The 25,702-nt window shown below is 42.6% G+C and overlaps 1 protein-coding gene across 3 annotated transcripts in view; it reads left to right on the top strand.

Moving 5' to 3' along the window:
- Positions 1 to 25,702, top strand: part of CCDC149 (coiled-coil domain containing 149) — a 107,245-nt gene that overhangs the window by 76,330 nt on the left and 5,213 nt on the right. For 2 of the 3 annotated variants that reach the window (XM_030800966.1, XM_030800968.1), the window contains exons 7-12: positions 61 to 133; positions 1,534 to 1,618; positions 4,874 to 5,018; positions 13,961 to 14,037; positions 15,443 to 15,475; positions 16,564 to 16,680. In XM_030800966.1, coding sequence (XP_030656826.1) covers positions 61 to 133; positions 1,534 to 1,618; positions 4,874 to 5,018; positions 13,961 to 14,037; positions 15,443 to 15,475; positions 16,564 to 16,680 — 530 coding nt within the window. The remainder of the gene's footprint in view (positions 1 to 60; positions 134 to 1,533; positions 1,619 to 4,873; positions 5,019 to 13,960; positions 14,038 to 15,442; positions 15,476 to 16,563; positions 16,681 to 25,702) is intronic. The other variant, XM_030800967.1, reaches the window with a different exon arrangement.

Raw genomic sequence — 25,702 nt, forward strand, 5'->3', positions numbered from 1 at the left:
TCAGTGTGTGTTTTTTATTTAGCCCTTAAACACTTCCTAGTTTTATGTATTCTTTTCCAGGTACCTTCAAGAGAGATTAAAGCAACTCCATGAAGAGGTCAACCTCTTGAAATCAAACATTGCCAAATACAAGGTAGCAAAATCATGATGACAGTGATGGTGATTCACTATTGTGCATCTAAATGTCATTCTATTTTAATTCCCTTTTATGTGCCAAAGATATTTTAGTACTTGCCTGCCCTCCCAGATAGAGTCTAATAAGAGCTTTAACTGGGGTAACCAGTACAAATTAAAATCCCAAACAACAAACAAAACGAAAGCAGCTTTTCGCAAGAGCTCCTTCTGTGGCTGTTATCTGAGCAAGGCATGCCCACCCAGGATGTGTTAGCGCCTGGTATAGCCTCTCCACTAGAATCTGGAATTGCGTATTGCATAGCCTTGGTCCATTTGCAATTAGGTTTCTTACCCGTTTTCTCTATAACATGTTCACTCATCAGATGCTATTTCTGTCATAATCACCCATAAGAAAATGGTTTCCGAGTGATGAAGAAACAAAGATTGGGAAGGCACAGTCTAAACCATAATGTTCACGTCACACTGCAAGGACAGAATGTTTAAATTCTCCCCACTGTTATTTAGTCTAATTCCAGCACCATTAGTTTGATAATATCTATTTCTGCAGATGTTAGTTGTAAGTGTTATAATTAGAAAAATCTCCTGGGTTTCTCTGCTTGGAAAATAGATTGATTTCTCTTCCTGAGGGTGAAGTTTTACAGCCGTCTAGATGCTTGGAAGAACCTTATTTTCCTGGCTTTTGACATTAGCATTTGTTCTCACAAGTCTCCGTGCTGTTCTTCCTTTCCATTTTGTGGGAGCCACACATTATATCAGTCTATCTATACGCATTCAGCCAAAGAAGGATATAGCTTTTAAAGTTGTATAATTAATACATAATTTTTTAAAATGTGTGGATGCATTCATTTAACAACATTTATTCAGTTCTATGTGCCAAGCACTGGCTAGATGCTACATATCAATTTTAATGTAAGTCTGTTCTAGGAATGACATGTAGGTGGCACATATGTACTTCCTTAATCTGTATCCACTGCAGACATCACTAATTGATCATGGCTCTCTTTCCTTCCAGAAATCACCAATGGTGCATGAAAATAAACCTAGTCACTATCTCATGTCTATTCAGAAGGAATTTTCATTACTAGTGACTTCACGTGTTAGGCTGCATTCTTGCTTCAGATTTGATTTAATTTAACATGTATTTAGTGCTTTTTGTATACGGGGGACTGTAATTGGTATCATTCTGCCATGCACCACCTTTATTAAAAAAAAAAAAAAACTTCTTACCAGGCCATAAAAATTATAACTCTTGGGCGTAGACTTGGAATTCTAAATATTAGGCTAGCACTTGGAGTTTGCAAGGGGTTCTTGTGGGCCGATGAGAGGAGGCATCTGCTAGGTACTTTTCCATTGTTGGCTTTTCTGACGGGTTTTTATTCTCTCCCAATCCTGTTTTAGAATGCTCTGGAGAGACGGAAAAACTCGAAGGGCCAGGGTAAATCCAGCAGCAGTGCTCTGACAGGAGTCCTGTCTGCAAAGCAAGGTAGGATATCATGCTCCAGGAGAGACCGCTCATGAGCGTAAAATACCAGAGATGCAAGGCCACATCCCATCCAGGCTGCTGCTTTTGTGGTCTGAGAACTGAGGCGATCCATAGAACAGTGGCTCCCTGACTTCCACATGCATCAGAGTTGCCGGGAGGGCCTGTTAAAACACAGATTACTGGTTCCACCCCAGAGTTTCTGATTCAATAGGTCTGGAGTGCAACCTGAAAATTATATATTTCTAAAAAGTTCCCAGGTGATGCTGACGCTGGTTCAGGGACCCCACTTTGGGAACCACTGCATTTGAGGTTTTTCTAATCACTAGACCCCCATTTGGGCATATTCCCCTAGACTGTATTCTCCTTTCCAGAGTGTTCTCCGTTTCCTAATCACCAATTCAGCAACTCTAAGGGTGCGTTTTGACCTCCTTGAATTTCTCCTTTTCCCGGCCTCTACGATCAGAAAAGTCTCCGAGCTGCTGAAGTCATTTTCTCACATAACATGTGCCTTTTTTGAAGAAGCTTTTATTGATTGCAATTTTGTTCCTCCTTCTTGTCAATTCCAATGAAAAATAATGATCTTCCAGGAACAGTCCAGGGGAATAAATAGCAGCATGCTGGCTTCTGACACTTAATATTCAGAATTCAGTGCTAAACATAAGTCTCGAGTTGAACATGCTCAGCTGGCCCACTTTTTGGTTGTTGATAGTGCAGACCAGCAACTATCATATGGCAGTCTTAATCAGCACTACAGTGGCTTAAAAAAAAGTGCTGAGTCTCCAGCCTACATAACAACCAAGGAAGGCTCTTTTCCAAGCAACTTCTTTTTTCCACTCAACCAGAAAAGAACACCCTAGAATTGTTTTTCAAAAGAAAACTACAATACTGTATAAAAATGTGAAGTAGCCCATCTACGTTTAGCTCTGGATACCATATATAGTAAACCATCTTTGAATGTTGATATCCAGTGTTATCATTGATGTGGGGAATGCCAGCCACACTCAAACACTGTGGCAGAACCATAAATCTGGCACAGCCTTTCTAGAAAACCTATGATGAAAAGCATTCTATCAACAATCTGTTGGTATTGGTAAATGAAATCTATGACTGTATGACAACCTGCCGTGAAAAGCCTTAAACTGGCCCCCTTTGAACCAACAAAAAACAATTACAGACATATGCAAACATTTTGCTACAAGACAGTTCTTCATACATTACTTATAATAAAAAATATTGAAAACACAATAAATGTCCAGCAGTAGTTAAATAATTCTATGTCTTTTTTTTTGAGACAGTCTCACTCTGTTGCCCAGGCTGGAGTGCAGTGGCGTGATCGTGGTTCACTCACTGCAACCCCTGCCTCCCGGGTTCAACCGATTCTCCTGCCTCAGCTTCCTGAGTAGCTGGGACTACAGGCGTGTGCTACCATGCCCAGCTAATTTTTGTGTTGTTAGTAGAGATGGGATTCCACTATGTTGGCCAGGCTGATCTCGAACTCCTGACCTCAGGTGATCTGCCCGTCCTGGCTTCCCAGAGTGCTAGGATTATAGGCATGAGCCACCACACCTGGCCAAATAATTCTGTATCTATACACGGACTACAAAGCAGCCATCCAATTTTATGTTTTAAGGGATATTAATGATGAATAATATTGTTAAGTGAAAAAAGCAGGGTTTTTTTTTTCATTTTTGAAAATAAAATAAAATTGTGAGATTTATACTGTTTCCTTTTTTTTTTAATGTCTGGTAGGAATATCAGTGGTTATTGTCCTTTTGTTTAACTCTTAGTTTATCTCCGTTTGAAGAGGGCTTTTAAAAAACCCAAAGCAGACTTGAAGAACAGCCATTCGGAGTCAGAAAGGACACATACGCAGGAGCACCTGAGTGACCCTAGGGTAGAAAAAAACGGTGGGAGAAGCAGCAGAAGTTGCAGATGTAGAATGGGGCCATGCTGTGGGTGGGGCTGGTGGCTTCTGAGAGCAATTTAAGCCATTTCAAGCCCAGCCAAGCATAAATGGGGAAACATAGTTGTAACAGCATCACATGTGAAAAAGTCACAGATGTTTTAATAGATAGTATTGTCATATTATTCATTAATAGTGTTTTATTGCCAAAGAAGCTAAGGAAATCTTACGTTCTATTTGCAGAAGTATGAAATTTGGGATAAAGGAGGTGATAGTCCTACTATGTGCTAAGCTAGTATACCACAGTGTAATATTCCTTTATAAATTTGTAAGTGGCATGCAAACAAATTAGGAATTTTTTGAAAGTATACACTTTGGAAACTAAACAAAAACTCATTTTCTATCAGAGCCATCCATAGATGACTGGAGACTTGTTAAAGACTCATCCAGGGCAGGATATGCACAAGGGGTGGGTCTCTCTCATATGGGTCTCAGTCCTTCAATTACATGGAAGGATGTTGTTTGGCTTTCATTTTGAACTTGGCCATGAATGGGATTTGGCAGTTTGTGGAGTAACAAACATCCAAGAACAGCTAGCTTTTGCATAATGTATTCTTTCCCAATATTTAGACATTTGCAGTCTGCTATATACCTTTTTGCCATATCTTTGTGCCACCTTGCTATTGTTTGCTTAATGTTTTTCTTTAAGTCGATTTTAAAGTGACTTATTTTACTTGACCTTATCCTAAGTAGTAGCACCTGTGAAATCACTGGTTTTGTTATGCCATATATAACCTTTTCCATAATACCTTCAAACAAATGCATAGCTACTAAAATACAAAACATATTTTGCACTTTAAATAATCTCCTAAATTATCTTACCACCTGCCAGGGGTATCACACAGTGGGAAACTGACATAAAGCAAGGCCCTTGGAGCTAGGAGTCATTGTCATTTGCGTGGCTGTGTGACCTTCAGCCAATGTTGTTAACCCATCTGTGCCTTGCTTTGTCCATGAAATGGAAAAAAATCAATATTTTGTAGAGTTTCTTTTCCCTCAATTTTAAGACTTTATGCGTTAGTTATTATGAAAGTGTTTAAAATTCTAGACAAATGCAAATATTATTATCTTCTTAAAAATTGCTGAGAAACGTCCTGGGAACTTCCTCCTTTCTGTTTAGTCCTCACACTAGATTTTACTTTGTTGTGCTGACACTTGAGGTGGACTCTCAATACAACATAGTAGCATTTTGAAGCTGGGGACATATCATTATCCAGGAAGGATTGACATTGGTTTGCATCCAGCGTTTCAGAAGAATGACGACTGAGTTATACATTTTGTATCCTGTCTAGTTCAGGATCTGCTATCTGAGGATCATGGATGCAGCCTCCCAGCTACTCCGCAGTCCATTTCTGACCTGAAATCTCTGGCAACAGCCCTATTGGAAACAATCCACGAGAAAAACATGGTCATTCAGCACCAGAGGCAAACCAACAAGTAGGTGGCCAAACTCTTGGGTTGGGGGGTGGGCGCGAGGCTACCAGAAGTGAATGTCAACCAGCTGGAACCACAGACCTGCAGGGAAGGTGAGACCCCTCAAATCAAGCAGGAACCTTTTTATATCAGCATCTTGGCTATCAGCTGGAGCCAAGCAAGGAAAGAGTACCAGCCATATTGAATGCTTACTCTGAGCTACACACTGAGTAGTACGTATTTAATGGATGAGTTCCATAAAATAATTGCCTGGGTGACTTGACCCACCTCTCCTCCAGCTCTGCTTTTAGGGGAGAAACTGCCTCAGTGCCATTTGAAACTCCCAGCATGACTTTGAGGGTCTTTTCATGGCAGAAACCACCCAAGCATCAATTTCCACAGGCTGCTGGGCCTAGAAAAGAATCTCATGTCACTCTTCCAGATCAGCAAAAAAGATGGTGAAAAGAAAGGGTAATTAAAATGGAATGTCTTATTTGGTTTTTATAGCATATTGACTATGTTATGTAAAACCAAGCAGGTTAAAGTTGCTATTAGAGATGACAGAGGCAATATCAAGAGTGTTCAGAGAATGGCGAATAAACAATAAATTAAAGTAGCAAATACTACACATGGGGTTGGCTTTGTGGGCATGCAACCTGTGCTCAGAAGGACCCCACATTAGGTCTGTTCTTCCACTGTCACCATCTTGGAATTCTTAGTCATTGTTTTAACAAGAGGGTCCCACATTTTTATTTTGCACTGGACCCTGCAAATTATGTAGCTGGTCCTGCTTGCAAGACAGACATACACCTGGAACCAAAATGCAAGTGTGAGAGAACTGAGCGGGGCCTGGAAAGCTAGGCTTCAAGTGACAAAGGGAGGGACCAGAGAATCTGGGGCCTGACGAACACAGGGGCATGGGAGAAAGGCAAGTGGAAAATGATTGAAAGTATTATAAAAACAAAATAGAAAAAGAGAAGCTGGAGTGAAGGGAAGATTTCACCAGAGATGAAGATGTATGTGGAAGAACGCGGAGACCAGCAAAGGGAAGCAGGCAATCTCGAAGGGATGACAAGGGTAATTTATTGACAGGAGAAGGTTTAAATGTTCTTGAAAAATGAAATCTTAGCCAAGGAATGAAAAGCCAGATGCTGAAATGCAGATGCTTCTCAGGGGAGGAAGAAGGAATGGGCATCCCCTGCAGCATGAAATGTCCTCTGTGAGTTGGCTTTGTCCTTCCCTCTCTACAGAACACCTCATCTTTCAAGCCTTCTCAGGTCTTCTAAACCCTGGTGCATTCTCAGCAGGTGACGTCAGTTCCTCATTCACTGAGAAAACGGGGCTTCTCACCATGAGCCCCTCAACTTACGGCTGCCCTGAAACCAGTGTCTGCCCATGTTCTGCTCACTCCTGTCTCCAGGAAGTACACCAGCCGCCATCTTTCCTCTTCTGGGCCTCTTCTGGGCCTCTGCTCCCCTGGGACCTCCTCTCTCACCCTCTTCAACCTCCTCCCTTCCTCTGGCTTTTCCCTCTTTGCCCTGAACCCCCAAAGCCTTTCCTCAACCCTGCTGCCTTCCCAGAAATACCACCAGCCTGGAATGTTTGTGAAGAAGGCCTCCTCTCCTTCCTCAACAGTCGCCGTGTCTGAATGTATTCTGGGAGGTCACTTATGTTGGAATTGCTTGGGTGCAGTGGCTGGGGGGTGGAGGCACTTGTTTATAAATGCAGAATCGGGGATTTGTGAGAGGGAAAGTTAGGATTCTGGATTTAATAAGTCCCGGGTGAGTCCATGCACAGGAAAGAAAGATAACCTTGGCTTTAATGCCTCCCAAGACCTCTTCCTATATTTCCCATGGCATTCTTTCTTTGCAGGTCACCAGTATCCTCAAACTCCACCTTTGAGTCTCTTTCTTCTTTAATTTCTTCATATCGAGATTTTCATCTTGAAATCCAAGTAAGATGGATTTCAAGGGGAAAACTCCAGCCTTCTCCACTGTCTCATTTCCTTTTCCCACCTCTCCCCTGACCCCCACCCCGGACCCACTCCATCTTTTTCCTCTGTCTTCTGTGCTTTTTCTCCCACCTGGGGGACCTCATTTGCTGTCTCTGTCTTTGCCTCTCATTCTCTGCAGACTCTTCTCAGATCTCTTGTCCCCACCACCCCATCAAGAGCAAGACCAAGACCCACATTTCTAACTTCTGGTTGATGGTTTCTCTGGATATCCTTTCAGCTCCTCAAATTCCATCAGTCAACATCCATCCTAGTATGTTTCAAAAATGGTTATGCCCTTTGACCATCACTTCTTCCTTGAGGAGACCCTCCCACAGCTCCATCCTCAGATGCCAGCCCTACCTCCCCCCACCTAACCCACCTGCCAGCTACAGTTCTGAGCATGCCACTAGCCTTCCCTGCAAAGCAGGCTGAGTCCCCATTGCCTGCCAAAGGCAGCATCCACAGGCTGTTGGCCTGACATGCCTCTGCAGAGGATTCCAGCCTCCTCTGACAGATTGATTCCCTAATGTGTTCCTAACCATACTCACTGCAAACACACCCATTCCCCAGGTTCACAGCAGTCTCTGCCTCCATTGAGAAAGACCGACATTTTCATTTGACCATGTTTATTTTTGTTTCCATGCACTTTTTCATGTTTATTTTTTAATAATTTTTGAGCCATCCTCTAGGTTTTTTGTTTGTTTGTTTTGACAGGGTCTTGCTGTGTCTCCCAGGCTGGAGTGCAGTGGCACAGTCTTGGCTCACTACAACCTCCACCTCTTGGGTTCAAGTGATTCTTGTGCCTCAGCCTCCCTCGTAGCTGGGACCACAGGTGCACGCCACCACACCTGACTAATTTTTTGTATTTTTTTAGTAGAGATAGGGTTTCACCATGTTGCCCAGGCTGGTCTCAAACTCTTGACCTGAAGTCATCCACAGGCTGGTCTCAAACTCTTGACCTGAAGTCGTCCGCCCGCCTCGGCCTCCCAGAGTGCTGAGATTACAGGCATGAGCCACCATGCCTGGCCTCTGTGGTTTTAATTTAATATTAATTTAAGGTTAAACAAGAGTGTATTTCCAAACTACTCCCAGCTACCTTAATCCCCTTCCTGGAAGAAACGTCCATTCCTCATTTCTCATGTATCCTTCCAAAGGATGCATAGGCAGTATAAGCAAATGCACAATACGTTTACGTATATACACATACTCATATATTTACATAGATATACTGTCTTTTTTTTTTTTTTTACAAATGGTAACTGGTATTCATTTTTTAAAAAGATTTCTTTTTTCATTATTCTGCATCTTGATTTTTTTCCCCTGTAATAATGGATCTTGGAGATTGCTTCATATCAGTACGTAAGTTGCCTAATGTGCCATCTTTAATACTTAGAGGGTCCTCTGTTTCATACTTTTAATAAATGTTTTATTTGGGAGCATGTAAAGAAACTAATTATACTACAAATGGAATGAGGGCTGAGAATAGAATGTGACTTTGGTCTGTGTGTGTTCTCCCCCTTGATTTAGCCTTGGGTAACTGAAATAATAAAATAGCTTTTGGAGTACACTGGAAACTACCCTGGTCTCTGTGTGCATGCCCCAATTGCAATCTTAGAAAAAAATAATAATTAATTAATTTTAAAAAAGAAAAGAAATAGCTTTATTTTGCTGGAGCATTATACATAGCAGTAAAGGTGTTCCTTCCTGGCAGCGTATGCTCCCCTGCTGGTTTTCCACTGCCTGACAGTTACCACCCTTGAGAGGCTCCAAGAGGAGCCACCTCAAAGAATTGATGAAGAAACCTAGGACTTCACATCTTGAGCAACGTTCAATTAATAGGCAATTTGCTTGAGCTACTTCTTGCCAGCAAGTTGGCAGTTGCCTGGTGATCGAGAAAGAACGGATGTGAGGTTCATTTATCTTTCAAACCGGGTGGCAAAGCATTCGTGGATGAGGTGGTTGTTCAAGGGCTGTTTCACTGTGCACCACATTTCGTTATCCAGACCTTCCCCCCAGGCCCATGCCTTACCATGGTGGGGAGGACATATTGGCCTTTTGCTATCTTTCCTGCTATGCCTGAAACTGTTTCCTCTTCTTTTTCCCTGGCCAATGGTAAATGAGCTTGGAAGTTCAGCATCTTGGGGAGCAGCAGCAAGGGGGTGTATGGATCAGAGCAGAGACGTGAAAGGAGGCCACCTGGGGTAGAAGGAAGCAGGGGTGTCTTCAGGCATGTAGAGACACAGTTACCTGCTTCCCCTTTAGAGCCAGGCTTTCCTTAAAGACCTTCACTCAAGTATTCCTGCTGTCTGTGTTGTCCAGAGAGCAAGCACAGTAGTGCAGTTCCTGTGTGAGTTCTGTCTTCACAGACTCCTCATCCCACCTTCGATGATGTCATTACTATCTAAAACCACTGCAGGGAAGCCATCTGGAGACTGGGCATCCTGAGAGATTTTCCTAGACTACTAGGTAGATACATGCTGAAATCTCCCCCAAAACAACCCATGACTAACTAAAAACTCTAAAACTTTAAAATCTCCCTCATCCTGCAAAACAAAAACAAAAACAAAAACAAAAAAACCCCAAACCTCTCTCAAGTTTGAGTTTGCCTCGAGCTACTGCTGTTTATCTCCTTCTCTTCCCTGCTAAGCTACTTGAAGAGTCGGCTATATTCACTTCTCCCAGAGTCTGCTTCTGTCTCAGCCCAGTCCCTTGGACTCTGAATTTCATCCCCTCTACTGTCCTGAAACATCCTTCCTTCAAGGGCCAGGCACATCTTCTAAATTGCCTCTTCTCAACTCTCATCCTGTGTGGCCACTTTCTAGAATAAGACAATATTGACCACCCCTTCTCATCTGCACCCCTCTCAACTTGGCTTCCAAGGTGGCACATTGTCCTGGCTCTCCTCTGCCTCCTCCACTGTTCCTTCTGACTTCACACCCTCTGGTAGTGAGCTGCTGGCTCCGCTCCCCTAGCCTGCACTCTCAGATCTTTGCCTTTCTTCCTGCATCCAGTATGTCTGCACAGATCTCCCATAGGCATCTCAAGCTCATCTACCTCCTCGTTATTGCCCCATTCCTGTAGCACCCCTGCATCCCAACTGGCTTGGTTTGGAACATATCAGCCCCACCTGGACGATGCCCTTCTAACCGATCTTTCTGCTTCCACTCACACTCCTTCCATTCCATTCTCAACTAGGCATGAAGAATGCTTTGCCTAAACTTCCTCATCCTGCTTCCTTGCTTAAAACCCTTCACTGGGCTGGGCACGGTGGCTCACACCTGTAATCCTAGCACTTTGGGATGCCGAGGTGGGCAGATTGCCTGAGCTCAGGAGTTAGAAACCAGCCTGGGCAACATGGTGAAACCCTGTCTCTACTAAAATACAAAAAAAAAAATTAGCCGGGCGTGGCAGCGTACACCTGTAGTCCCAGCTACTCTGGAGGCTGAGGCAGGAGAATTGCTTGAACCCAGGAGGCAGAGGTTGCAGTGAGCTGAGATCATGCCACTGCACTCCAGCCTGGGCAACAGAGTAAGACTCCATCTCTTAAAAAACAAAACAAAACAAAACAAAACAACAACAAAAAACCTCTTCACTCTCTCCCCATTGCCAATATAGAAAAGTCTGAATGTTCTCAATATGGCAGGTAGGTCATTCATGGTCTGGGTTCCTACTGGTCTTTCTAGATTCGTCTTCCACTTAGCTCTTCATTTCTGCTCTACAGTTTTAATAAGCATGTGTCTATTTTCTTTTTCTTTTCTTTTTTTTTTTTTTGAGATGGAGTCTCACTCTGTCACCCAGGCTGGAGTGCAGTGGCGCGATCTCAGCTCACTACAAGCTCCGCCTCCTGGGTTCACACCATTCTTCTGCCTCAGCCTCCCGAGTAGCTGGGAGTACAGGCACCCACCACCACGCCTGGCTAATTTTTTGTATTTTTAGTAGAGACGGGGTTTCACCACGTTAGCCAGGATGGTCTCGATCTCCTGACCTCGTGATCCGCCTGTCTCCGCTTCCCAAAGTGCTGGGATTACAGGCGTGAGCCACCGCGCTCAGCCTGTATTTTCAAGCCTATGTTTTTGCCTGGCCCCTCGGCTCGCCAGCTGTGTAAGCCTGGGTGAGTTAAGTGACCTTTCTGAGTCTCAGTTTTCTCACCTGCAAAATAAGGCTAACAAGAGCTGCTGCATCAGTTGTTGCAGGACACCAAGGGAGCGTCTGTGCATACCTAGTAGAGAGCAAGTGATTAATAAATACCAGCTGTTATTAGAGCCTTCCACTGCACCGTCCATGTATGTTTTTGTGTGTATGCATCGGTCTGTCTCCCACCAGACGTTTAGTCTCTCAAATGCAGGGACAGGGTCTCCTTCTCCTCATTATCCCCTGCAGCCTGTAGCATAGTGCTTTACAGAGCTGGATCTCAGGAACTGTTTGTTGAATTGGTCAAACTGAATTTAACGGACTCAGCTCCGGCTCCTCTCTCCACCTATCCATGCTGCTGGCTACTAAGACATAAATAGCCCCTCTTCTGTCCCTGGGCTGCGTCACACCAGGTTCAGTGGGCTCCCTGCCACATTCTTTCAGTGTGAAGCTAACAGAGATCCTCTTTGCCATTTGAAGCATTGTGGCTTGTATTTTGCAAGGCAACTGCGGGCACATCCATGTTTCAACATGAACAGTTTTTAAGGAGCACTTCATGCAGACATGAGAAAGAATGTGACAAGGTTGGTTTTAAAGTGCCATTATGGGGTATTTGTTAAGAGCATGTGCTTCAGAAGCAAGTCCAGGCTTACATTCCGATACAGCCTCACCACCAGCTGAGTCTTGCCTATGGTTTTGGTCAAGTTAACTAACTTCTGTTCCTCAGCTTCATTATGGGAAGAGGGGAGTATGGTGGATGAGATTGCTGGTGGCTGGGGAAAGACAGAACTTTGAGATAAACTGTGCATGCTTGGGCAAGTTGCTTAACCTCTCTGTTCCTTAGTGTCCACGTGTAAAAGGAGGATAACAATACCATGTATACCACAGGGTTTTTGCCAGGTTAGATGAGATAACACAAATGAGGTGAGTGTTCAGCGTGGCCTCTGATGTGTATTAAGGACTCAGGAAAGATTAGTTGACTGTGTTAACAGTAATGCAGCTGCTATTGTTGGTGGTGGTACTATTGTTATTATTTCTACTGTCATAACTTCTACTGAGTCCATTTAACTACCCCAGCCCTGCATCAGATGCTGATAAGTGTCAAGTCAGAGAAGAAAGCACTGACAAACTTAGGCAGGGGCCCTGAAAGTAGATTGCTGGGGACACCAGGAAACTCACTTCGTTCCATTTCTGAGAGAAATGGCTGTGTTATCCTGAAACATCAGAAAAAATATAACCCAATATCTTTTCAGCACACCTTCGAATGCTGCTCAGACGGCATCCCTCCACCTCCACAGAAGAGTTAAGCCTTATCTTTTGTTTCCAAGAAGCAGCCGCCTACAGATGATCTGATCTCGTTAAGAAACAGGCATCAACTTGAACACTGTTGTGATTGCATCTCAAACTCATCAGCTGGTGAAAAGAGAGCTTGGATCAGAAGGTCTGAGCAAAATATGGAAAGCAAGATTACAAAGGATAGTGTCTATTGAAGGGTCAGGGACATGAAAGCAAAAGAGACCCAACAAATGGAATGAAAATGGAAAGTAATTGATAAAGACTATGCATAATTTTAAGACTTAGGGAAAAGAAGAAAAGAAAAGCTCTAAGTACCTAGATGGAAGAAAACCACATAGAATAATTCCAGAGTTTTCTGTGAACTCAAAGGGAATATTAATTAAGATGGTACAAGTCAATTCAGGTAAAACAAGGATAAATCCACAGCCATATATATGTGCAGATATATACATATTCATGCCTCTGTGTGTATGTGGGTGTGTGTAGCTATCTCTGGAATATAAAGAGAGATAGGAGAATAATTCTAGTGTTCTGATTTATCTTGCTGAAAGGAATTGAAACTTTGCTGTTAAGGTGATTTCCACATTATTTTAGCACAGCAGTGCCAAGAAAATCCCCCAAATAAAATAAAGACTGGTTTTTCAATTTCCAGCCCAATGGAAAGTGATTCAAGTTTTAGAGGACTATTAAATCATTTCCCAACTATATTTAATTTTTTATAGAGTGATGTGAGAGTATGTATGCCCACATGTCTATCCATGCATGTAGTGAAAGTTTGGCTTCCAAGTAAACAGTATGGTCTTTTCAAATACACACATTCTAGAACTTACATATCTTAGTGACTCAGAATGGTCACCTTGGAAAACAATGTAATTATTCTAATGATTCTGCAGTTACTGAAAACTCTTTTGAAATATCTCTTTTCATTCTTCCTATAGCTAATTATGAGTCATGAAAAAAGAAAGGCATTTATTTAATCAGATATATTTATCAAATACTTCCCATGTATCAGGCATTGTGCTAAATATCAAGAATGTGGACATCAGTAAGACATGGGTCTAAGAAGGCTGATGGTATTATGTATTGACTCAAAACAACATTACCAAGCATGACTATCCATCTTATTTTTTAGACCTGGTTGTTTCCAAAAATCAGATCCACCCTCCAAGAATCAAGGTGTGATATTATTAAGGGTATTCAAAATTTATTGTCATCTTTGCAATGAGCATTTCTCAAATAGAAATTCCATCAAATGATTTGGGCAGCGGTGGAGTCATCATTTAGCTTCCCAGGAAAACTACCTTTTGGGAGAGGACTCACTTTTGTGGCATTTTAGTATTGTTTTTAATCATTCACTGTACTTTCTGTTTGTATATGCACTTTCAATAGAGCACATATTATTTACACACACATACATACAAATGCTCCGTTTTTAGCATGTATCATAAATCTCAACACTTTTCTACTAGGGCACCAGTGGGATTCCCAGGGCTGGGGGCTGACAGGATGCTCAGTAATCGATTGTCATTTTCTCCCCTTTTTTCAGAATCCTAGGGAATCGGGTGGCTGAGCTGGAAAAAAAATTAAGAACTCTGGAAGTTTCTGGTTTGTGGAGTCTTCCAGGTAAACAGAACTTCATGAAAACTATTTTCCTTTTTTTTTTTTTTTTTTAAGAAATGAAGCTCCCACATAATTTGCAAGAGTCTTCTACCTTTTCAAAGTCCTTTTATTCTACCTTATTTAAAGTAGATCATTGCTGAAAAAATCTACAAGTGTTCTAAATTTAGAAACTACATGGCAGGGTGGGGTAGAATCAGAAAAATGCAATAAATATTCAGGGTCTCATCTGTGGACCTATGAAGTTTAGCAAATCTGAATTCTGAAATTGTCACTGTGTCTGTATTTTTTTTTAACTTTTGTGAATGTAGTGAATTGTTTCTTTTCTTTTAATCTGTAGATATCCTATAAAGATCCATTCAATTTGTTCAATTTCATTATCAGCCCTAAAAGTTAATATGAGAACTTAATAAAGATTTGTGCAATTTAATCACCAGTCCTAAAATTGAATCTAAGAACATACAAAGATTTGTCCAATTTAATCACCAGTACTAAAAATAAATATAAAAACCAACAATTGTTCTAACCCAAAATGTACTCCACCACCTCCTTCTCTTCCCTTCCCCCATCCCGTTTTTACTTAGCCTGAAAATCTGAATTTCCTGTGATTTTTTTTTCCAGTTGTACACTGTGTTTGGAAGCTCTGGTATTCTACTTTAATTAGCTGTATTTATCCCACTTGTCTTGGTAAAATACTCCTTTTATGAGACCCCAGTCAGCCATTCCCTATTGACTTTTTACTCTTCAGAAACTTGTATTTGCCATTTCCACCATCTCCCCTTTCCCTGGAAACCATGTTGTACCTATAGTTTTATTTACTGCACAAACCAGTCTCCTTCATCCTTGAATCATGTGGATGCTTCCCTGGAATGGACGATAAGTAAAAGTCAGCACAGGGAGGCAGGTGGACAACAACACATTTTCCGAAATGTAAACCTGAATCACTGCCTTAGGTTGCCTGGATGTGTGTTTCATAAATTGGAATTTTTAGCAGTGATTCCTTGAACTTATTGTCAGAAGACCTGACAGAACTAATAACTGCCAAGTACAGTCCTGGGGATTTGAATGATACCATTTCTGCACAAGAATCTTTTGATGCTGTTAAAACCTCATCTTCTAGGAAGGCCTTTCTTTTATTGCATTGAATTTCAACACAGTTCGGCAAATTGATCATGTATTCATACAGTGAGATTGCCATTTCTGTGCATGTACGGGGGTTTTTACTTTTTTTTCTCAAAATGACTTGGTGAAATTTCTCACTGTTTCATTTCTACAATTTATATTAAAAGATGGAAGTTACTTGAGTGAACAAATGCCGAGAATTTTCTATGGTTTTGTTTGGTCTAGGTACAACTTCAAATGGCTATTATGCAATAACAATTATTTCCTTTTTTCTTTTTGCTGCCTGAAGGCCTGAGCTACAATGTTTCAGTAGGATTTGGGAGTATGTTCTATCTAAAATATCTGTTTTTCTGGCTAATATCAGCAGTGTGTTATGTCGTCCCTGCATGTAAATAAGTAGAAATGCATTATCTTCCTTTCCTTGAACTTTTCTGATTAGAATAGTCAATTGAAATAGAGAATTCAATTAGTACAAAACAAATATTAAAGGATGAAATTAGCTTTGGGGACCTGGCTGAATGAATTTTATGCTGTGGCCATTTGTTCTTATCTCTGGGCTCCACATAGATACAAAGTGGGAGGACAGGAAAGAGTGGCAGCTCCCCAGATCTGATACAGTTTATGTCATGGCAATAGCATTGGCCTCCTGCAGTGGTGAAGGATGTTATGATGAAGAATCGTGTTATGATGTTTTCAAACCATGGCGAAAGTAAAGGGAAAAAGAGCCTCTTCTAGTATAAATCAGACCAGTCTGTTCTGTCTGCTCATTGTTTTTTGTGTCTCCATTTAACTACTGAATGATGGAAAAAGACACAATACATTGTTTCTCTCCTCCTCCTCCTCTTCCTCTTCTTTCTTTCCCAAAGTAGGAGTCAAATCATAGTGTTTAGCCAACTCTCCAGTTGCAGAGTTCTAATGACATCAAAGAATTGCCAACTATCTCTCATTTACCAACACCTGGGAAGAATCAGTGTCTCTTCCAGTAATCAGCCCATTGATGTGTTGGTACCCTTTTGAGCAATGACTTTGTGAATTCAGTTCTGTACCAGGCATTCTAGACACGCTTATCACCCCTTCCAAGAATCTGCGGTCCACTTAGGGAAGCAAGATGAATATACATCAAGCAGTGAGAGGAAAGAAAAAAATGGCCTATAATTCAATACTAAATTAGTGATAAGGATTTTGTGTGTGTGTGTGTGTGTGTGTGTGTGTGTGTGTGTGTGCAAGGGTTAGGGCTAGGGTGGTGCAATAGTGTAAAGAAGTATGGAGCATGTCAGCCATCATAGCAGGCCTCCCTTCAATGGTAGTGTCTGTGGGCAGCCAGCCCTGAGCCGATTAAGTGTGTGGGACTAAATGTAACCCAACTCCACTGATGATATAAGACATCCATTTTCCCCTTTTTTGCAACAGGGGGCAAGGACACCATACTGTTCAGCGACCCTACTCTTCCTAGTGGACAGAGGTCGAGATCCCCACTACTGAAGTTTGTCGAGCAGCCCACTGAGAACAAAGCAGATCCCAAGGATGGTAAGCACGCCTCGATTTCTCCATCTTTACCTGGACTGTGCCTGCCACAGAGGAGTGGCTCAATGGACATCGGTCTCTTCCACTTCCCCCTTGTGCTGCTGCTTTGGCATCATTGGGACATTCCTCAGATTTCCTCTTGTTGCTTATGTAGGTTCATCTTGTTGGGAGGTTTTAACTGCAGCATGCAGGCCCCTGGTCTCTAGGCATGGTGGCAGAGAGGTTAAGAGTGAGGACCCTGCGCCAGGTGCAGTGGCTCACACCTGTAATCCTAGCACTTTGGGAGGTGGATGTGGGTGTTTCACCTGAGCTTAGGAGTTCACGACCAGCCTGGCCAACATGGTGAAACCCCGTCTCTACTAAAAATACAAAAATTAGCCGGGTGTGGTGGGGCGTGCCTGTAGTCCCAGCTACTCGGGAGGCTGAGGCAGGAGAATCACTTGAACCGGGAGGCAGAGGTTGCAGTGAGCCAAGATTGTGCCATCACACTCCAGCCTGGGGAATAGAGCAAGACTCCGTCTCAAAAAATAAAAAAAAGAGTGAGGACCCTGGAGTTGGACAACCTGGGTTCATGGCCAGGTCCACATCACATTGGCTATGAGAACTTGGGCTGGAGACTTCAGCCTCAGTTTCCTTTCCTTTAAAACAGTGACATGATCATGTCTACCTCAGGGAAATCTTGGCACATTGCCTGGTATATGGGAAGTCTGCGAAGCAGTAGAATAGAGAGAAAAGCTCCTCCTTTACCAGATAGACAGTTCTGGAGGGAGGGTGTTCTGGAAGGGATCAAAGACCCATATAGAGTCCCAGATAAGCCAACAGGTTTGAGAACCTGATCTCTTCCCATGTGGGAGTCTTGTCTCCCCAACAAACTTCATATCTTTTGAAGTTTTGCTTGTCTTGTTCTGCCACCCCTAGTGTGGCAGCCAGCTTCTGAGAATGCACCAAATGCTCCCCCTACCCCTTGGTATTCATGCCCCCGTGTAACCGTCTTCCATGTTGTATCAGGATCAGTCTGTTTGATTAGTAGAATACAGAAGTGAGGGTATGTGACTTCTACAGCAAGGTCATAAAAGACATGAGACATGTCCCTTGTGCTCTCTCTCGGGTTGTTTACTCTGGAGGAAGCTGACAGCCATATCATGAGGACACTCAAGCAGCTATCCACACTGTTCATGTGGTGTGGAGCTGAGGCCTCCAGCCATCAGCCACTTGAGTGAGCCATCCTGGAAGGAGATTCTCTAGCCCTAGTCAAGCCTTCAGATGCCAACAGCCCTGGTCAGCATTTCATGGGCGCCTCATGAGAGACCATTAGCCAGGACCACCCAGCTCAACTGTTTTCAGACTTCTGAGTCTTAAGCTGCTAGGTTTGATGTAATTCATTACACAGCAGTAGATAAACAATATACATCCATATTTCCATCTTCTCTTGCTCAGACTCATGCCTTTAATCATTACCTCCATAAAAATACTCTCAAAGTATTTTTCCCCCACAAGGTTCCATCTGCAGAGTTACACCCCACATTTCCCAGAGCCCCAACTTCCCTTGCCCTGAATACTCTGTGGACTTCTCAAGCATGACATCACCAACTCTTCCTGCTTTCTTCCTTCTTTTTTTGTCACCCTCTCAGCTTCTCAGGCTCAAAACCTTGGAGCCATCAACCACTGTCAACCTTCCATCTCCATCTACATGTGGTCTTTCACTCAACTCTTTCTGCAGAGTTTTCACACCTTGGGACCTATCGCCTCTGGCATGGTTCAGGCCCTCATTTTTTTTGTCGGGAGGGCTCCTCTCCTGGTTTTCCATCCTCCTTGACTCTCCTTGCTTTATTCCCATCTTCATCCTGCTACCATAGAATAAAGTTTTTGGAGTACCGTTTCATCACGTTTGTGCCATGCTCAAAAATCCCAAGTGGCTCTCCACTGTCTTGCACTTAACATCTCAACTCTGCAGCCTGGCCTAGCCTACCTTTCCAACCTCATGATTGTCTGCCCTAAAAACTGTACCCTCAGCTAAATGGACTAACCAGCTGTATCAGTTAGCTATTATTGGGTAACAAACCAACTCAAAATGTAGAACTTAAAGCAACAACTATGTATTGTTTTTCATGAGTCTTTGGGTCAGATGGCTGGTTTTGCTAATCTAAGCTAGGCTCTGCAAGCTCTCTCTTGCATATGGATGAGGGAGTCTTGCTGAGCTGAGCTTAGATTAGCAGAACCGGAACCGCCCATCTGACCCAAAGACTCGTGAAAAATAATGCATAGTTGTTGCTTTAAATCACTCATAATAGTGCATGGAGTGGTAAGAAGACCATTTCACTGGGTAAGAAGACCCAGATGAGCCAACAGGTTTGAGAGCCTGATCATAGGACCATAATAGTGCATGGAGTGGTAGAAGCCAGGACATATCTGGGATTTGAACAGAAAGGTTACCCCCCAAGTACATGTGGGGAGAATTTCTAGAGAGAGACCCTGACTTTAATTGGTTCCGCACCAGCCAGAAAGCAAGGCTGGGTCTTTGCAGCCAGCCTCATGTGGCTGCTTGTAAGGCTAGCCTGGAACACCATGACCCCCTGTGTGGTTTGGAGCATGTCTTGGCTGGTGGTTATGCCATGCCAGGATCCAATGTCCACATGGAGATCCAAAGCCTTCTGTCTGTTCTGGGCTTGCTGAGCCTCGGGGTGGACCTGGGCCTGCTAACCTGAAATGGAGCATGAGCCTGGCTTGATTTTTACAAGGGCGGTGTAAGTCGTGGACTGATTCAAAATGATAACTTCCAGAGTTGCATCATTAGCTCTCATTGTTCCTACCCCGTCCTCCGACAGCGCTGGGTGGGAATAAGGAAGCGTTTATGCCATGGCTGTCAGCGTCGGGGATGGCCTCATCACTGTCGCATCTGTGATCAATTCCAACTGAAATCAGCGCGCGCTTGGGAGGACAAAGCCTATCAGAGAGCAACTAACAAAGGAAGATGAATCGCCTCTTCGGGCCAGTGGCAGTGGGGAGTGGGGGACACATTTTTGGGTGATTGGCAATTTTTTTAACAAAGAGGATACTGTTTCTTTATCTTTTAGAGGAAATAATTTTTTCTTTCCACACTATTTGTGTCATAATGCTTTTGTAGCCGTTGATTGCATCCTCACCATTGATGTGTATCATTGTTAATAATAAGTATTAATGATAATTGTTTGCTAAAACACTGAATAATTACTATTTTTTTAATATTTTCCCACTCTTGGCTGGTTCAGAAATCTTTTATAGAAATAGCAATGCTATGTGTCTATCCTGAAAAATAAAACGCCCACAGCTTAAGAGTTAAGATTCTAGAATCTTTAAAGGAGGATTTTGCTCCCACAGCAAGTAACCAGAGGTCCCAGTGATAGCTCAATGCTTGTGACATTTTTAGTAACCTTTTTTTGTCTCCTGATAATGACTTGAGTATAATTTGGGGGTATCTTTTGGATTAAAAAAAAAGCAGTCTAAGGGTGGCTCATACTTATAATCCCAGCACTTTGGGAAGCTGAGGTGAGAGGATTGCTTGAGGTCAGGAATTTGAGACCAGCCTGGGCAACACAGTGAGACCTCATTTCTAAAAAAGAAAATTAAAACATTAGCTGCACGTGGTGGCACATGCCTGTAGTCCCAGATACTCGGAAGGCTGAGGCAGAAGGATCCCTTGAGCCCAGGAGGTTGTGGCTGCAGTGAGCTGTGATCGTGGCACTGCACTCCAGGCTGGGACAGTGTGAGATCCTGTCTCAAAGAAAAAAAAAATTAAATTAAAAATTTAAATTTAAATTTGAAAAAAATGGGGGAGTGGGTTGGTAAATCCTGCTGTTGACTTACAGTCCAGTCCTAGATCCTGGCTCCTGTAGCTCTGTGGTCCTGAGGCTCTGAAAATCTAGCCTTTCTCAGAAAAAGTAAACAGAGTAGGATTACAACCTGAGTTCATGCCTCTTATTGTGGCTGTGTTTTAATCTCTAATGAGGACTGCAGTGTTGGCCCCACACGCACCCCCCTGCACCCACTGCTTAAAAAGTTAAAAAGTTCTCCCTGCTAATCTCAGAGGTTTACCATATTAAAAGAGACTCATACCTTTGGACATGAGCAGAATGTCATCTAACGAAATGGCACAAGGCAAAATACCAGCAACTGAAAGTCCCCTGTGTAATTTAGACCACCCTCACTTAGATATAAATTAAGGTAGAGAAGATTAACCTGACCTACAGTAAAAACACACCACAGATGGTTTAGGGGTTAGGTTGTTATGAGTAAGGTTAATTAATTTTTCAGGGGCACTAGAATATACTATTAAGTGTCCTGGAAGAAGTAATTTCATAAGAGTAATTTACAGAAGGAGTGTATTCATCTCACGTTGGTGAAAAATTTAGCTGCTGAAAGTACCGTAATTTACTCCTTTTAAATAGAGCCTCCCCACCATGCTGGAAACCTGCTCATTTTGACCCGCTGTTTCTCATGTCCCCTGTATAACCACTATAAAAATTTTCATCTGTGAGTATGAAAATTATGTGATTGCTTCCCTGAGCTACCTTAGATGTAGATAAATGTTTGTGCAAGTCAGAAATCTTTATCTTTCTTTTTCAAAAGTACCGTTTTAAGAACTTTTAGAGTAGCAACCTGAATACAACCTTAAATGAATACCATAAATTCAAGGATTGCTTTCATATATTAACGAATTATATTTAAAGAGATGTACTAATATTTTCATGGATTCATGCATTCATGTATATTGTTCATATATTCAAACATGTAATAAGCTATTTATTATTGAGTCCCCACTATGGAACAAGGTGAAAAAATTAATCAGGCAAGTTTCTATATTTAAGGTAGGAATATTACTTCTGGCCAGATTTAATCAAATAGGCATCATGGAAGATGTGGAGGTGGAGCTGACTCTTGAAGTTCATCCCTGGGACATACAAGACAGAATGATAGTCATGGAGGAATCAACTTTCTAAGTATAGGTGCTGGGGACAGGGGTGGGTGACATGAAGGGCTCAGTGTGGCTGGAGTAGAGGGAACAAGGAGAGGAGCTGGTTTGCCAGGTAGAAATGTAGATGGATGTTGAGTCATGGAAGGCCTTGAATGCCAGGTTATGAGCTTAGGCTTTGTTCCCAAGACACTGGCAGCCTTTAAATGATGTATAGCTGGGGAAAGACATGGTGAGATTTGTGCTTTGAGCTTGCAGTGCTGCTCAAACTGAAGTGTTCACCCACATCACCCAGGATCTTATTAAAGTGAAGATTCAGAACCAGTAATTCTGGAGTAGGGCCTGAGACCCTGCATGTTTAATAAGTCCCCAGGTGATGCTGCCACTGCTGGTCCATGAACCACACTTTGGGTAGCGAAGCTTTAGGAAAGGTTCTTGTCTCCCAATAGGTTGGATTAGTGCAGGAGGAGACTAGAATCAAAGGAACCTATTAGAAACCAACATACCTCATCCTGGCTAAACAGATCTGAATAGTTGTTTTTTTCAAAATCAAGGCTTGATTTATTCACACATCTAAACATTTGCGCATCAAGAACTAGCATACCTTATCCTGGTAAGTATGAACAGATCTGAATAGCTATTTTTTTAAAAAATCAAGGCTTGCTTTATTATATTCATGTATTTCATTGTGAGCACAAGTAATGGTCTCCTTTGCAGATACAATGCTTACTGAGGCTGGTGACTTCTTAGGAGAATAAACATAGTTGTGACTAAATGCAGGCTTCAGAAAGCATAAAGTAGATTTGGTCAAAATTCTGTCCCTGGGATTTGTCTATGGTCATCAAAAAGGCTAAAGGAAATGGAAGCTTATTTTGAATGTGAAAAGCAAATTTGTATCGGGAGAATTAGAGCTATAGGGTGTGGCAACAGTAGCCACAACCCACTTTACTCAGCTGAAACCTACAGTCCTCTTCCCTGTTGATACTGATGTTTGTTATCACATTGCTGCTTCTGTCTATGATCATTTTCTCTTCCTTGTGCTCCACCCTTCATCTTGGTAGTTTCATTTTAGTCTTAAAGTCCCCTGATTTCACTCGTTCATTTCTTCTGGAGCTTCTCAGAGTTTTTACCAAGGTTCAGTCATTTTAAAACTTTTAAACGTTTGATTAAATAAATAAATGCTCAAAAGTTTATTCAATTATGTAATTAAGAAATGTTCAACACTACATACCATGCATATCAATCAATACTTTTATGTCGTATCAATACTTTTATGTTGTATTAAAATTAGAATGGATCACAGATGTGATAACATTGTTACATGTTGCAGAAATTCTAAGCTCCATTTTAATTCAAACTTGTTAGATTATATTTCCTTTTTAGGTTATATATATATATATATATATTTTTTTTTTTTTTTTTTTTGAGATGAACTCTAGCTCTGCTGCTGAGGCAGGAGTGTAGTGGCTCAATCTTGGCTCACTGCAACCTCTGCCTCCCGGGCTCAAGTGATTCTTCTGCCTCAGCCTCCTGAGTAGCTGGGACTACAGGCGTGCGCCACCATGCCTGGCTAATTTTTTGTATTTTTTTAGTGGAGGCGGGGTTTCACCATGTTAACCAGGCTGGTCTTGAACTCCTGACCTCATGATCCACCTGCCTCAGCCTCCCAAAGTGCTGGGATTACAGGTGTGAGCCATGGTGCCCGGCCCTTTTTAGGTTATATTTAACCTAACGTATCTAACCACATGCTTAGACTTATGTGTTTTTAAATACACATTTTTTCTAAATTATATAAATAATCCTTGTAAATTCATCCTATAAATTGTCACCACATACCTGTCACCTGCCAGGGTCTGAGTTCCAGAAACACTGGGCATGGTTTGCCCTTGCCTTCTGAATGCTTACCTGTTCACTGGCTGAGGGGATGGTCTAAAAGTCACATCCAGCTGAACCTTGGGGAAACATGCCTCAGCAATTTATCTAGAAACCTTAGAAATCCAAGCCATGTTTGGTATTGGGCAAGGAGAAGAGTGCGCAGATGCAAGGAACATGTCTTAGTCAGTTCAGGCTGCTGTAACAGACTACCATAGACTGAGTGTTTTCAACAAGAAGCAGACATTTATTTCTCGTAGTTCCAGAGGCTGGGAAGTCCAAGATCAAAGTGCTAAGAGATTCTGTGACTCAGGAGGGCCTTCATCCTGTTTTGCAGATGGCGGCCTTCTTGCTGTATCCTCAAACGGCAGAGAAAGAGGGGGTTCTGGTCCCTTCCTCTTCATGTAAGGGTACAAATCCCATTATGAGGAACCCATTTAATGACTCTTCTAACCCTGAGTACCTCCCAAAGGCCTCACCTCCAAATACCATCACACTGGGGATTAGGGCCTCAATATGAATGTTGGGAGGACACAAGCATTCAGTCTATAGCATTGAGGGTGATATGGTTTGGCTGTGTCCTCACCCAACTCTCACCTTAAATGGTAATCATCTCCACATGTCAAGGGTGGGGCCAGGTGGAGATAATTGAATCATGGGGGTGGTTTCCCCCATACTGTTCTCTTGGTAGCGAATAAGTCTCACAAAATCTGATGGTTTCATAAATAAGAGTTCCTCTGCACACGTTCTCTTGCCTGCTGCCATATAAGATGTCCCTTTGCTCTTCTTTTGCTTTCTGCCATGATTATGAGGCCTCCCCAGCCATGTGGAACTGTGAGTCCATTAAACCTCTTTCCTTTATAAATTACCCAGTCTTGGGTATGTCTTTATTAGTAGCATGAAAACAGACTAATACAGAGGGACAAAGACAGGACTTGGCATTGACTGGTCTTCAAGGTCTTAAGCCCATGTGACTATGAAGCATTACTGAAACTGCGAACAAGAGGGACTCTATGGGGGAAAACTATCTTCTAGAAAGTTCCAGCAGATTTTCCAGGTAGAGGATCCTATTGGCAGCCAGAAACATGGGTCTGTATCTTCTACAAGAAGCGAGCAGAGCCATCAATATAGATCTGGGAGCTGTACTCAGAGGCAGAAATTAAGGTCATGTGATAGCTAATGAGTGAGAATGAAGGAAGAGAAACAGATGGCAGATCACTGGGGGAAATGCCCTCAGAGGGGCCAGAAGGAAATATCAGAATCAACAAAGGCAACTGGGAAGGCATGTGTAGGAGGTTGAATACTGACCCTCAAAGATTTCAGGTCCAATTCCCTGAAACCTGTAAATGTTACCTTATATGGCAAAATGACTTTGCTGATATGATTGATTTATGGATCTTGAGATTAGGAGATTATCCTGGATTATCCATGTGGGCCAAAAATGCAATATCATGTATCCTTTCAAGAGGGAGGCAGGAGAGAGATTGTGCACACACAGAAAAAGAGGCAGTGTGACCACAGCAGCAGAGATTGGAAGAATGCAGCCACAAATCAAGGAATCCTGGCAGCCATCAGAAACTGGGAGAGGCAGAAAATGGATTCTGCCCCAGAGCCTCCAAGGGAGCACAACCCTGGTTTTGGCCCAGTGAATTTTTTTTTTTTTTTTGAGTCGGAGTCTCGCTCTCTCTCCCAGGCTGGAGTGCATTGACACAATCTCAGCTCATTGCAACCTCTACCTCCCGGGTTCAATTGATTCTCCTGCCTCAGCTTCCTGAGTAGCTGGGATTACAGGCACACACTACCACACTTGGCTAATTTTTGTATTTTTAGTAGAGACAGGGTTTCGCCATGTTGGCCAGAATGGTCTTAAACTCCTGACCTCAGGTGATCTGCCCATCTCAGCCTCCCAAAGTGCCGGGATTACAGGTGTGAGCCACTGTGCCCAGCCCCAGTGAAATTTTTTTGGACTTCTGATTCCAGAGCTATAAGGGAATGAATGTGTTTTGTTTTAAGCCACTACATTTGTGGTTGTTACAGCAGCCATAGGGAACGAATACAGCATGCTCACAGAACTAGATTGAAGGAGAGACTACAGGGAGAAACAGCTTGCGAGGAGCATGTGGCTAATGGGAAAGTATGCTGCAGGGTGGGGAGGGGGATGTAGACCTCACAGGCAGGGAGGACTCAGGATAGCCTGAAGGATCA

The sequence above is a fragment of the Nomascus leucogenys genome, chromosome 20, assembly GCF_006542625.1.
Source record: "Nomascus leucogenys isolate Asia chromosome 20, Asia_NLE_v1, whole genome shotgun sequence".
In the NCBI taxonomy this organism is placed as follows: Eukaryota; Metazoa; Chordata; class Mammalia; order Primates; family Hylobatidae; genus Nomascus; species Nomascus leucogenys.